At 46.7% G+C, this 15163-nt stretch overlaps 1 protein-coding gene across 1 annotated transcript in view; it reads right to left on the bottom strand.

The window, feature by feature from the left end:
- Positions 1–2645: 2645 nt before the first annotated feature.
- Positions 2646–15163, bottom strand: part of LOC119439945 (creatine transporter-like) — a 37552-nt gene continuing 25034 nt past the window's right edge. Inside the window, exons 6-9 of the mRNA XM_037704906.2 lie at positions 13545–13669; positions 9958–10070; positions 6468–6596; positions 2646–2792 (exon numbers count right to left, since the gene is read on the bottom strand). Of these exons, the coding sequence (XP_037560834.2) occupies positions 2646–2792; positions 6468–6596; positions 9958–10070; positions 13545–13669 (514 nt within the window). The remainder of the gene's footprint in view (positions 2793–6467; positions 6597–9957; positions 10071–13544; positions 13670–15163) is intronic.

Here is a 15163-nt window from a genome sequence, read left to right as displayed (position 1 = left end):
CGTTGGCGCTAGAAAAATACTGTCGGGGCATTTATTTCCTGTTGTAGCCCTGAAAAAGTCTGCTTGCAAAGGCATGTTTGCTGATATACCCACATTGACAAAATGATTATTCAAGTGATCCGCAAGTTCTTTACCAGCGAGCTCGACATTGTCAACGGTAATCTTTGCCGGTGCGGAGTCCCGCTTACCGCGACCAAGCACATCATTAATTAAGCGCCATACAACGTCAGGTGATTGCTGTGCGCTTTCAGCAAACATTTTCTCGTAGTAAGTTGCCTTAGCTCGCCTTAGCTCCCGATTCAGCTTGTTACGTATTTTCTTAAACTCTGCCAAATCTGTCAGCACTCTTGATTTCAAGAATAAGTTATAAAGTTTATTCTTAAGTCGTATCATACTAGCAAGAGAGGGGGTCACCCATGGTTTACGTATTTTTTTCGATAGTTTAACTTGCTTGAATGGGAAGTGTTTCGCATATATGTAAAAAGACAGCAAGAAATTTTCGATAGGCTTCATCTGCACAAGTTAAGTTGAAAAGAAAAGACCAATCATGTTCACTAATCTCCTTCTTAAAAGATTCCAAACTGTGGTTTGTTACAGTTTGCATTGTGTACGGTTCACGATACATCTCCTTAATATTCGGCTTGTGGGAATAACACATAAATACCGGGCAATGATCACTTATATCTGATGAAACTGTTCCACATTGAAATACTCTGGCTTCAATATTTGTTATTAATAAGTCACGGCACGAGACAGATAATGGTGTAACACGTGTTGCTGTGGAAATGACATTCCTAAATCCGGCACATTGAAGCATGTTCAAAAAGTCCGTGGTAATGGGGTTATCATTCAAGATATTGATATTAAAATATCCACCACATACCAGTGTAAAATTATTGGACGATACGTAATATAGAAATTTATCAAAAAAGCTTTGAAAGCTCAATATATTGCCCCCTGGAGGACGATACACAGCAGCTATCATGTCTGAATTGTGCCTGAGTGCCAATACTTCGTAGTCCTCACACGTGACACAGAAATCTGATACTAAATTATACTTCCAGCGACCGTCTACGTGAATAGCAACGCCTCCACCACGCCTATTACTACGGTCAAGGAAAAATGCCTCATATCCATTAAACTTCTGCCGGCAGCTTGCGCCGTCATACCATGTTTCAGTCATCATGATAACTTGAAACTTGAACTGGAAATCATTGAGAAGGTAGTGTATGACGTCACTCTTAAACTCTGCAGATCGCGCATTGAAATGCAACACAGTCGAATGGAATCTGTTTTGAGCACTAAGCAAATGAGGCAATACGAACTCGTGGTATTCCATCTTTCTTGGACCAAACAGTGAGCCTTTACGAACTAGAAGTTATCTTAGATAAAGAACTTTATCATGAATCTGAATTACAGCTGAAAGCTCGCTCTGCCTCGCGAAAATCTTGCCATTCGTTGTCCACACAGATTTCCAGTTGCATTCATGTTTTTTTCTTATTGCCATTCCAAGTAGCCTTTTCAATGTCGGGCAAAGGTGCTCATTGATGTAGATTGGTGTCGAGATATCTAGTCCCACGTCTTTGTTTGTTAGTCGAGCCTTCTTTGCTTTCCTCAGAGTTGCATCACGCTTCGCTCTTGATTTGAATTGTACAACGATGTTGGATCGCTCAGGGTTTCGCGTAGGCACTCTGTGACAAGATTCAATGTCGGCTTCTCTAATTGGCTCATTAATGGCATTTCCGATCATTGACAGGATATGCGGCACACTTTCATTTTCTTGTCTAGCAACGCCCTGAATTTCTAGATTGACATTGCGAGAGTACTGCTCGGCAAGCAGAAGTCGCCTTTCCATGTCAGCACCTCTAGACTCCAAAGCTGTGCACTTAGCCCGAAGAAGCTCATTTTGTTTTTCTTGTTCAACATTTACAGAGACCGCAGAGCTCAGCTTTTGCTTTAGTTCCTCAATTATTTTGTGAGCAAAATCAATGCTGTTAGTCATATTCCGCTGCTCCGTTCTTAATTCTCGAATTTCCGTTCGAAGATCACGTTCTACCATGTCCTTGTACTTTACAAGCTCTTGTTTGAATTCCGCCCGTAGTTCTTCCTTGAGCTTTAACAGTTCCTTTGCCATAGTTCAACAATAACAGGGCAACAGTTCAACAATAACAGTAAAAAAAAAAGAAAGTCACAAACTTCACAAAGCTTGGCAGCGACGACGAAAAAAAAGCTACAATGCTACAACTACAGTGCTACAATGCTACAAGCCACAATGTTCAATCACTAACCTGCAGCGAAAAGGCAGCAAGGATTAGGCGATATCGAAGCGTGTTCGTCGCCACTGCCAAGTGAAAGCCGTCCGCAGCAGACGTGGCCTTTTATGGATGTCTCCGCTGTCCCGTGATGCTGCAGTGCCGCCGGAAAACAGCTGACGGTAGCACCTCCTGGACGCAGTTTGCTTGTGGCCAGGTGATCACGTATGCACGTGCGATGATCTGCGCCGATTCCAGTGCGAAGTGCAGCTGTGCAGAAGCAGCGATCTGCAGCGAAAAGGCAGCAAGGATTAGGCGATATCGAAGCGTGTTCGTCGCCACTGCCAAGTGAAAGCCGTCCGCAGCAGACGTGGCCTTTTATGGATGTCTCCGCTATCCCGTGATGCTGCAGTGCCGCCGGAAAACAGCTGACGGTAGCACCTCCTGGACGCAGTTTGCTTGTGGCCAGGTGATCACGTATGCACTTGCGATGATCTGCGCCGATTCCAGTGCGAAGTGCAGCTGTGCAGAAGCAGCGATCTGCAGCGAAAAGGCAGCAAGGATTAGGCGATATCGAAGCGTGTTCGTCGCCACTGCCAAGTGAAAGCCGTCCGCAGCAGACGTGGCCTTTTATGGATGTCTCCGCTATCCCGTGATGCTGCAGTGCCGCCGGAAAACAGCTGACGGTAGCACCTCCTGGACGCAGTTTGCTTGTGGCCAGGTGATCACGTATGCACTTGCGATGATCTGCGCCGATTCCAGTGCGAAGTGCAGCTGTGCAGAAGCAGCGATCTGCAGCGAAAAGGCAGCAAGGATTAGGCGATATCGAAGCGTGTTCGTCGCCACTGCCAAGTGGCGACGAACACGCGGATGTCATACCAACCAACCACGCGGATGTCATATTCCTGAATCCGCAATGCCCCGCGGGCAAGGCGGCCCGATGGATCTTTTAGCGTCGACAGCCAACATAATGCGTGGTGGTCGGTCACTACGTCAAACGATCGGCCTTATAAATATGGGCGAAACTTGCCAAGCGCCCACACAATGGCCAAACACTCCTTTTATGTTACGCTGTAATTGGCCTCCACCTTGGTTAACGTGCGACTCGCGTATGCGACGACGTATTCTCTGTGGCCAGGTTGACGCTGTGTCAACACAGCGCCAAGTCCTACACCACTTCCGTCAGTATGAAGTTCGGTTGGCGCTTGAGGGTCAAAATGGCGAAGAATGGGTGGCGTCGTAACCCTCTGGAGACCGTGATGAGAATCTCTAGAGCCACCAAGGAGCTGCGTGAGAGGTGATATAATTGACGCAAAGTTTTGAACGAATCACCGAAAGTAAGAACAGAGGCCGATGAAACTGCGTAGCTCTTTGATAGCGGTAGGTCTTGGGAACGCAGTATCCATCAACTGATAATGCTGATAATGCTGATAATGCTCAACTGATAACTGACATCAACTGATAATGCCACTGACAGCGTAGCAGAATAGTGGCCAGAGACGCACGCGCCGATCAACTGTCCCGAAGTACACAATTTGTAAACGTACTTCAGGTTAGCTGTTGTAGCGTTACCAATAAGACTGATTGTTAGCTTGGTCGATTCAATCCAAGCGCTAATAGTTATTGGGACCGACCGAGTGCTGGCTGGTTGATAGCATCGGGGATGGTGAGGTCTTTCCACGCAACTTCGAAGTGTTCAGAAAGGACCGCAGTGCCCGTGGCGACGGAGTGTTCTTTTGTTTTTTAGGCGTAAGCATTTCTATGGCTACCCAACGAGAAAACTGTCCGAGCGTCCGTCTATCCTTCGCGTAAGACGATCGATTTCAAGATTTCTAAATAGAGTCCGCAGCAATGTTTTTGCCAGCTGTGGAAGAAGACGACAACGAACGCGCGAGCAGTGGCACGAACGCGTCTCTGTGCTCACGTGACGAGTCCAATCAGGCACACACTCGTCACACCTTTAGTAAGCCATAACTATGGAGCACCCGTGGCTTCAGATCGGAACGTCATCAGCGCACCTAGCGCCACCTCCTGCAGTAGTTTGCTTGCCTCATCAGTTCACGTTGCGCCGCCTTCCACGGCAGCTCGTGTCGCCTCAGCGCTGTCGCATTTACCGTAATGGCACCAAGATGACCGCAGCCGCTGAGCAGTGCTAGGATTTCCAGCAGTGTTCAGTGTGAGCACACAACACCACGTCGTTACTACTAAATACTTACCCATCATTCAGACAACTCCCTGGGGAGATTCAACGTAATTTTTTTTTATTAATCCTTTGCTAGTTTTCATATTTGTCCGTGTGACAGCGATTTCGAAAGCGTCTGATGTAAGAATTTACACTTACATCAAACAGTCCGAGTACATCAAACCCAACATTACTTTCTTTTTTTTTTGGGGGGGGGGGGGGGGGGGGGGTCGTGATATTAATATACCACATGTGCAATAAAAAAACAATTGCTCTGATCTGCCTGCCATTGCGCTCTGTACACTGAATTCGGAAATGTTGTGTCAACACGAAGATTAAATCAATTGGTTGGCAATTGGCAGTTTTTTCTTTATTTTTTTTTCTCGTGGCGCAGTAAAATCTGTCCTGCCTTGTTCCATGTATCATTGAGCGTGGGGCAGTGCTAGTAAAATTTCCATGTAGCCGTCCCCTACTTATTAATGTAACGCCACGGAATGTTTCCATATTTCAAAAGGGTAACTATGTGTCATAATATCTAAGCTAGCTGGACGAAATTGTTCACCTGGGTTTTTCTTTGAGTATTGAAGAGCTCTGGCTTGATTTGTGGGGATGCGCGACTCGCACGCGACCCCTGATGTTGTTTTCCCCGCATGGCTCCCGTAATCCGGCTTCGCCGCGTAGCTTTACGGCGGCGGAGTTGCAGCGTATTACGAGAGATGACGCTAGTGTTGCGCTGCTAACGCCACCTGACGGCGGGGTGTTAGGCGGGCGCTAGAGTAGCGGGCGCAAAAGGCAGAAGGCTGTTTTTCTTCGGGTTGGGGTCGGTGAGCGATGCGGACGTCCCGCGCGTGCGCCGATCCACGCTTCGCGAGACCATCTCGCGTGGCTAGGAGGAGGACACCGGCATGGACGAACACGGATCGTTCGAACGCGCCACCGTTCGCGTGACCGTACACGTGAACGACTAGGCGATGGTGTCACAGCATGGGGCGAACATATTCGCTCGCTATCTGGTCGCGATGAGTCGGACTTACTTGATTTGTCGAGCGCCCATGTGAATTTTCTATGCATTGTAACTCGGCTAGCGTGTATTAGTTAATGCCCCTTTGATTGGTTAGCACTACTGTGTTGTCGTTCCTTTGTCGTTCCTGTGTTGTCGTTCCCAAGAGCCCGTGTGAGACCCCACAGAGTTTAGAAAGAATTTCATTGATAGATGCCCACATTCCGTGGAATATTATAACGTACAAACATTCGAAAAGCAAGCCGTGGTTCACGATGGACATCAATTTTTTTTAATAAACAACGCAATCTTGTGCGCCAGTACAACGTCAGAAACGAACTGCATTTATTCCAACCCATAAGAGTAATTCGTAGCCCAACAAAGTAAAGATAGAATAGGCTAAAGAAAATGTATATGTTTGTTAGGACTTTTACTTTCTGTTTGGTCAACTTTCCAACATCTTGGTTATCTTTCCAATAGACCGCCACAACCGAAAGGCCACGCCGAACATCGGTCTGAATACCTCCCTAAATCATTCAATCAGTAGTAGCGACGGGTGGTGTGTACAAAGGGCAGGGACATAATCAACGCGAGCTTATGACTCGCGCTTACTGGGAATTCTTCGTTCAAAAGGAACAATTGCAAGCCCCTATCCAAATCACGAAAGAGGTTCCACGGTTTACCCAGTCCTTTCAGACAGGGAAAAAGACATGCCGCTTCCTTCAGTATAGCGCGCGTGCGGCCCCGGACATCTAAGGGCATCGCAGACCTGCTATTGTTCTGTTTCGTGCGGCTAGGAGCCGCTTGTCCCTCTACGAAGGTTGCAAGGTGCTGGGAACCACGCACATATTTAATAGAATAGAGTCCCGTTCGTTATAGGAATTGACCAGACAACTCGCTCCACGAACTCAGGACTACGCACCACCAGCCAGCCCCAAATAAATATATAAAATGCCTGGTCTGTATTTTTAGCATGACAACTTCACTAAACTTGTCTTTAATTTTTGCAGCAGTGAACACGGATGTGACATACCCGCATCGCCAATGGAAGACTGAACGCACAGGCAATTGAGCAGGAGACAATGGCCCACAGAGTTCGACTCTCAGCCAACACGGGGTGCAGGTCCGCCAAGCTGCCCACGGCGCCGGCGAAGCTTCCCACCTGCATAAGAAATTGCGATAGAAGCAAGAGCTTGCATTGACGTTTGCACGAAACACGTAATACGGACCTGGCGCCTCATATTTCCTTTCAGGCACACATAGAACACGAGATAACATGACAGACTCCTTTCCTGAATAAGATGAAGTTTGGCATTAAAATATTTCCAGGCCTATAGAAACATCTTTGACAGGCCACTGGGCGTCGACGAGGGGACTATCGTTTCGGCGACAAATCTAATGCCGGTGTAACGTTTAGTAACGTCAATGAAGTCGCACTGTGCGCTCGAACCTGAAGAATGCCAGTGTATTTCAGGGTACCTTCATCGAAGCACTTTCGAAATTTTCCATGTTCCTCTTGCTACGGAATTTCGCGCGAACGAGAAGAAAGGGTGCCCAGGGACCCGACTTAAGTTACAACCACGTGAAACCAGCAGATAATGAGGCCAACGAAAAGAGGAAGTTATTTGTAGTTACTTAAAATTGTAGAAATGATAAGGTAAAGGCAAATGAAAGTGGGCGAAAAAAACAGCTTGCCCCTGGTGGGAGCCGAACCCACAACCTCTGCATTATGTATGCGTTGCACTACCAGTTGTGCTACGGTGGCGGTTGTTCTCACCTACAGCACTCAGCATTGAAACTCGATATTAGGACCGCATGGCGGCCAGCACTTTTCATGCCGCCGGTGAGCGCTGGGTGGTTGCTGAGGGGCCGAATGCAGTTACAATGCATCACAGAGGCTCTCGCTTTCATGTGACACAAAAATGCATCAGCTCGGTGTCCCGAGCGCCCACCCATGGAGCAAAAAAGTTGCAGTTTCGCCCGAAAGGCGCAGCATTGATTTGACGTTGTGACAGACCACCATGCGATGTGCTGGCTTGCGTCACTGAAAGACCCATCGGGGCGTCTTGGAGGTTGGGCTCTTCGACTCCAGGAATTTGACATTCACATGATCTATCGCTCGGATCGTCAACATTCTGACGCGGATGCGCTCTCCCGGTCACCCATGCAATCCGACGACACGCCACCCTCATCCAGGGAGTGCCCGGTTGCTGCGCTTACTGTTTCTCACATGCCTTCGGCACAGAGAAAAGATCCGTGGATTGCGTCTCTCATTGACATTCTCACTACTTCGTCAACGGCTGCATGCCCTCGAGCCCTTCGTCGCCAAGCCACCAATTTTGTGCTACGGAACGCCATCTTGCACCGCCGAAACTATCAGCCAGACGGTCGCAAATGGCTGCTCGTCATCCCTCGCCATTTCCGCTTCGACATATGCACGTAGTTCCACGCTGACCTACAAGAAGTTCACGTTGGCGTCCTGAAAACGTACGAGCGGCTCCGCCAGCGGTACTACTGGCGAGGCATGTATTCTTATGTGCGCAAATACATTCGGTCATGTGCAGCCTGTCAGCGCCGCAAGACAATTGACTCCTCATACGACAGGCCCACTGCAACCTGTACCGTGTCCTGCACGTCCTTTTGACCTAGTTGCGATTGACTTTTATGGGCCCCTTCCATGCAACGCTAACGGAAATCGTTGGATAATTGTTGCAGTAGGCCATCTCACGAGATACGCCGAAACTGCTGCACTTGCTTCGGCTGCTGCTCGCGATGTCGCAGCGTTCCTCTTACGGCGTTTCATCTTAGGGCACGGCGCTCCACGAGAGCTCCTCAGCGTCAGCGACCGAGGCCGTGTCTTCTTGTCGGATGTTATTAATGAGCTACTGGCAGCGTGCCGCACTATTCACCGCACCACTACGGCGTGTCACCCACAGACTAACGGTCTAACGGAACGGTTCAACCACACTCTTGGTGACATGCTCACAATGTACGTTGCGTGGGATCATTCCGATTGGGACGACGTCCGCCCTTTTGTGACTTACGCGTACCATACCGTCACGCAGGCTACCACAGGCTTCTCACCGTGTTTAGGGGCGAAGCACCTTAGGGCCGAGCCTTGTCCCTCGTAGTCCGTAGCTCTGGTTTGCATGGAGACCGCTAGGGGCGCTGCGGTGCACGGGTGCACAAGCTGTATATACTGTACACACATGTACAGTATATATATATATATATATATATATATATAATAAGTGGCTGTGGTATTGGACTGCTAAGCATGAGGTCGCGGCATCAAATCACAGCCACGGCGGTTGTCTTTCGATGGGGGCGAAATGCTAGAACAGCCGTGTACTTAGATTTAGGTGCACATTAAAGAACCCCAGGTGGTCTAAATTTTTCCAGAGACCTCCAGTACGGCGTGCGTCATAATCAGATCGTGGTTTTGGCACGTAAAACTCAATAATTTCTTCTATTCATACTTTTGTGCTGCGATGGCATAAAACGGCGTTTTGTTAAGAAAGTGACTGGCACGCCAATGCCAATGTCCCTTGTAGTCCGTAGCTCTGGTTTGCATGGAGACCGCTAGGGGCGCTGCGGTGCACGGGTGCACAAGCTGTATATACTGTACACACATGTACAGTATATATATATATATATATAATTATATATATATATATATTATGTTGTGTGTGTGTGTGTGTGTGTGTGTGTGTGTGTGTGTGTGTGTGTGTGTGTGTGTTTGTGTGTTGTGTGTGTGTGTGTGTGTGGGTGTGTGTGTGTGTGTGTTGTGTGTGGTGTGTGTGTGTGTGTGTGTGTGTGTGTGTGTGTGTGTGTGTGTGTGTGTGTGTGTGTGTGTTTGTGTGTGTGTGTGTGTGTGTGTGTGTGTGTGTGTGGTGTGTGTGTGTGTGTGTGTGTGTGTGTGTGTGTGTGGTGTGTGTTGTGTGTGTGTGTGTTGTGTGTGTGTGTGTGTGTGTGTGTGTGTGTGTGTGTGTGTGTGTGTGTGTGTGTGTGTGTTGTGTGTGTGTGTGTGTGTGTGTGTGTGTGTGTGTGTGTGTGTGTGTGTGTGGTGTGTGTGTTGTGTGTGTGTGTGTGTGTGTGTGTGTGTGTGTGTGTGTGTGTGTGTGTGTGTGTGTTGTGTGTGTGTGTGTGTGTGTGTGTGTGTGTGTGTGTGTGTGTGTGTGTGTGTGTGTGTGTGTGTGTGTGTGTGTGTGTGTGGTGTGTGTGTGTGTGTGTGTGTGTGTGTGTGTGTGTGTGTGTGTGTGTGTGGTGTGTGTGTGTGTGTGTGTGTGTGTGTGTGTGTGTGTGTGTGTGTGTGTGTGTGTGTGTGTGGTGTGTGTGTGTGTGTGTGTGTGTGTGTGTGTGTGTGTGTGTGTGTGTGTGTGTGTGTGTGTGTGTGTGTGTGTGTGTGTGTGGTGTGTGTGTGTGTGTGTGTGTGTGTGTGTGTGTGTGTGTGTGTGTGTGTGTGTGTGTGTGTGTGTGTGTGTGTGTGTGTGCTACAAACACTTTGCGCCTCCCAGACTCACGCAAGGGCCGATAGTAGTGGCGGCCATCATGATGTAGAAGGCGAACATCCACACTCGCGGCCAGGTCAGTGCCTCGGCGCTCTCCGGGAAGGACACGAACACGTAGTCCAGCCCTGCAGTTGTTGGTGGAGTTGCTGTCGCAATTAGTTTCAAGGTCAACGGCAAGGGAATCAGTGCAGCTAAACTGTCCACGATAAATAGAACATTTAAAAGGAAGCTTTAGCCCGGGCCCAACTCCGTTGCCGCCTATTCAAGTACAGGCAAAACGCAGAAATGCCTTTCTGAGATAACCCCTAGGTTTATTTTAATGAATTTTATTGCATTTGAGAGAGGAAGTCCAATTCTAGTGACTGTCGAAGCGCAATTTTTATTTATCTCCAGAATTCACTTACACATATTGCCGAAAATCGGTAAAATAGAAGCACGAAGTTTACAAATCCGCAACCATATATATATAGGTGCCGATGTGCAGATTTTCCGGAGGAGGGGGGGGGGGCGGGGGGGGGGGGGGGGATTCCTAGTTCATGAGCTGGTCTACTCGAAGAGGTGGACATTGCTTGCACAAAAAAAATGGAATGCATAATCGACGAATTAAAGAAAATTCACCAAATAGGGTTTTGACATATTCACTTATGGCCCACTGTTGCAATTTACAAATTCTAGCCGTGGACTTCGCAAGGCGGATGTGCTAGGAACTAATTCTCAGGCTGGCACCAGTTTCGAGATATTAATTCCCGAACATTGCGGAGAAATGCATTGGTGTTGCAGTTACCTTTGTGCTTACCCGCCATGGTTGCTTAGTGGCTGTGGTGTTGGACTGCTAAGCATGAGGTCGCGGCATCAAATCACAGCCACGGCGGTTGTCTTTCGATGGGGGCGAAATGCTAGAACAGCCGTGTACTTAGATTTAGGTGCACATTAAGGAACCCCAGGTGGTCTAAATTTTCTCAGAGACCTCCAGTACGGCGTGCGTCATAATCAGATCGTGGTTTTGGCACGTAAAACTCCATAATTTCTTCTATTCATACTTTTGTGCTGCGATGCATAAAACGGCGTTTTGTTAAGAAAGTGACTGGCACGCCAATGCATTTCTCCGCAAAGTTACAGAATTAATATTTCGACACTGGTGTCAGCCTGAGATTTAATTCCAAGTGGGCCCGAACTCCACGGCTAGAATTTGTAAATTGCACCATAGGCCATAAGGTAATTAGCTAAAAACTTAATTGGTTAATTTTGGTAATTAGTCGATTATGCTTTTCAATTTTTTCTATGCCCGCCTCTTCGAGTAGACGAGCTCATGAACTAGAATTGTGCTTTTGGGATCCGGAACATCACGGCGACGACAACATATATATATATATATATATATATACGTGGGTAGGTGTCGGAAAGCTGGTCGGGCCCGAGGCCCCCCCCCCCCCCCCCGGAAAAATGCAAACTTTCCGCCTATGTCCGCAACTATGTACCAAGAAAAAAATATCGTAGTTTTGTAAACTGCATCCATTAGAGCATCCGAAGTGGAAAATTTTGATATAATAATTTATATCCTATCCTACGTGAATTTGTTCCAATGTTTACAAGAATTTTGCAAAAGTCCTACTCACATATCAGTGGTGTACTTAAGAGCCATGCATAATGCATCAATTTCGTCCGTTTTAGATGTACTATTAGATTCAATTGACAGAATTATGATATTTTTCATTGCTGAGTTACAGAGCTGTCTTGATAATTGCGTTCTGAAAACTTTGCGATTTTCAGCAAACTTTTTTTTTATCTCCACGGCCTGGATCAATAATCCGCTTCAAACCGTCACTAGATTTTACCTTTTTATTTTAACTGCAACAAGGCATCATCAAATATAGAGCAGTGTTTGCCAAGAAAAACAATTTCTCCTTTTCCATGCATTTAAATAGGAACCCCCGAGCCAAAGATTTCCCTTAAGGCGAATGTATTCCACATGTTCGATATCACACAAATGTACGTGGGAGGAAATAACTTACTCGAGCTGGTGCTTGCCAACTAGTGGTTCTTATCAACTAGCTGTGCCGAAATATGTACAATGACCACTTGCAGTCGTTGCTTTGCACGTACCGAAGACTGCAAATCAAGAAATGGGGCCAAATGGTTCGTAGCTATTAGAGCCGCTCTGACTCGTAGAGCTGCACTCGTAGAGCTGCACTCGTGACTCGTAGAGCTGCACAAGCACCAGTGACAGAGGCTCACGTCCTGAGACGATTCAGAGCTCTCCGAAGAATAATTGTCCGCAGAGATTTGTTTCAAAGACGACGTCAAAGCTTAAATCTTTCAGCTAAGGCGTTGCGCTGCTGAGCACGAGGTCGCGGGATCGAATCCCGGACCCGGCGGCCGCATTTCGATGGAGGCGAAATGCAAAAACGCCCGTGTGCTTGCGTTGTAGTGCACATTAAAGAACCCCAGGTGGTCAAAATTAATCAGGAGCCCTCCACTACGGCGTGCCTCATAATCAGGACTGGCTTTGGCACGTTAAACCCCAGAAAGAAGAAAGCTTAAATCTTCCTCCACTTTCTATACGAACTACCCTGGAAACAAACCCTCTGCAGAAAAATAATTTTGTTTTGATATTTTGTTGCTCCACAGAAAAAGATTTGATGGCGCCTTTTCACACTCACTTCGAGTGGGGTCTTTTTAGAGCGAAGCTGTCTATGGCTAGAGTTCTATGCATTTTTCGTGTCCGTCAACAGATCTTCGTGCAAAAACTCAGCTCCCTAATTTGATGCAAAGTCACTTCATCCTATGCAAAAGTTGCCAAAGTCTCATCAGTTGGATATGCATTTTCAGTAGATCAGTTATCAATAGGCACCATTTTCAAAATCAGTGGACTCTCAGGTAGATAATAAGAGTTTCTCAGAGTTTAGCCGCTGTGCGCCCCGCGTCGCCCTCTCGTTGTCGTCGTTCCAAGCGCTTGCGTGCCTAGTTTCCTTCTGCTCTCCCGGCGTGGCGTTCCTTGTAGATTAGTAGAATGTTACTTGTAGATTACTAGAAATTATCTCTAATAAACGGTATATTCCTCGTAATGTGACTGCAATTTATATGTATCCAAAATTGTGAAAATGCACACTTCTATTATAGGCTACCCTGTTAGAGTGTACTTCTAAATTCCTATGGTTTATCTGAGATAAATGTACACTTCAATAAACGGCAGACTTTTAAGCATATAACCTCTATTATTGTATATTATGTGTATTATGAAAATGCGCGCTTACCATCTTTAGAGTGTATGAGTGACGCCGTAGTGATTGTCTCCGCACAAATTTTGACCGAATGGACTTCCTTTACTCCCACCCAATGGCAAGCGCATTTGCATTTCGTTCGAACCAAAATGCAGCTGCAGCGGGCGGGAACCACGACGACTGGTATGATTGACTGCTGAGGATGAGGAATCCCGGCACCCGCGGTCACATTACGATCGGTACGGAATGTGAAAACGCCCGCTCACTTTCGACATACGTTAGAAAAAAACCTCAGGTGGTCGAAGTAGTGAGCAACCCTCCGCCGCGGCGCCTTCACGCGCACCGGGAGTGCTTATATTTAAAATTAAATCGACCCACCTCGAGTTGCCATGTCGACGACTTCCACAGCGAAAGTGTTCGCCAGGTGCCCGTAGATGCCGAACGCGACGCAGCTGGTGAACAGACCGAACAAGAAGTCGGCAATAGCGATCTTCCAGGCGGTGCTGCGCCGCAAGGTGACCGACAGTATAATGACAACTTCTTAACACAAAATACAACTTGGGGAAAGATTTAAGAAACTTAAGCCAGAGTTCAATGCGCCCCGTTTCCGTCTCACAGACACCACCAAAGTGATCCTTCAGTGATGGAGCTTTCTACAAAAATTACTAGAGAGAGCTCTGACGTTGGTGTCTACAGGAATGGTAAGCAGGGCGGTTTATGCCAGCATCGGAGCGATGTTTAGTACATTGAACTTCTTCCTTGTGACTGTAAACGGCTATGCGACTTGGCAGAATACTTGCCGTAAAATATTATGCTATAAATACAACCAATCGCAATGATTATGTGTGCGTGCGGAGTGCTCCAGCCTTCTGCATTTACAAAGGCAAGATTGCTTGGAAATTTCAGTAAATAAAGGCAGATACAGCGCAGTAAGTAAGGCCAAGAGAGACTTGTAAGGTCCCAAGCACAAATATTGGACAAATCCAGCGTTGCCAATCATTTCCATGATAGCTGAATGATGGCAACACCAGTTCCATCTAGTAAGAAACTTCATGACTTCGGTCATCTAATAGGAAAAACGTAGTCCGTGGAAAACACCAAGGAAAAGCGCCACCAAAAATAAAACACACATGATGCAATAACCAAGATCCCAGGTGGTCCGATTCACTAGCATGCCATGCTATCATGTTACCAAAACATTCCCAAACAGGGACATAAAAAAGTGGATAGAATGCAGCCTTGACTACAAACTGTTGCGAGGTAGCAATGTAGCAGGTCTTTTGTTTTAACATTAACAAATTGTTTAACAGTCTCCTTGGGCATTTAGCATAAATCTACTTACTGAGAAGGAATACTCGAATAGATAGATATATCGCGTGCTCAAAAGTAAGCCTTACGGAATTTTTAAAGATGGCCTGGGGCAGGTATCATAATTGTTATCGTTGAGCTGGGTTATTCGAAGAGGCGGACATTAGTAGCACGATAAATCGAAACACATATTCATCTAATTAAGAAAATTGACTAATTAACTTCTTAGTTAATTACTTTACGACGCATATTGTAATTTACGAATTCTATCCGGTGAGTTTGCAAGACGCATCCACTTGAAATGAACTCCCAGGATGACACAAGTTTCGAGATATTATTTCCCAAAGTGTGGGACGAAATACATGGGCGTTCCAGTCACTTTTGTGCTTCAATGTATAAAACGGCATTTTGGTAAACAAGTAAGTGGAAGAACAGTGCATTTTTACGGCGAGTTTGATGGCGCATACCTCGAAACTTGTGTCATTCTGGAAATTCATTCCAAGTGGATACGCCTGACAAGCTCACCAGCTACAATTCGTAATTTGCAATATGTGTCGTAAAGCAATTACCTAAGAAATGTAATTAATTATTTTTTCTGAATTAGTTGAATGTGTTCCGATTTCTCGTGTTACTAAGTCCGCTTCCTCGAATAACCCAACTCAATAATAGAGAGTTTTAGAATAGGGGCC

The sequence above is a fragment of the Dermacentor silvarum genome, chromosome 2 (genome assembly GCF_013339745.2).
Source record: "Dermacentor silvarum isolate Dsil-2018 chromosome 2, BIME_Dsil_1.4, whole genome shotgun sequence".
Classification (NCBI taxonomy): Eukaryota; Metazoa; Arthropoda; class Arachnida; order Ixodida; family Ixodidae; genus Dermacentor; species Dermacentor silvarum.
This window is presented reverse-complemented; position numbering and strand designations above follow the sequence as displayed.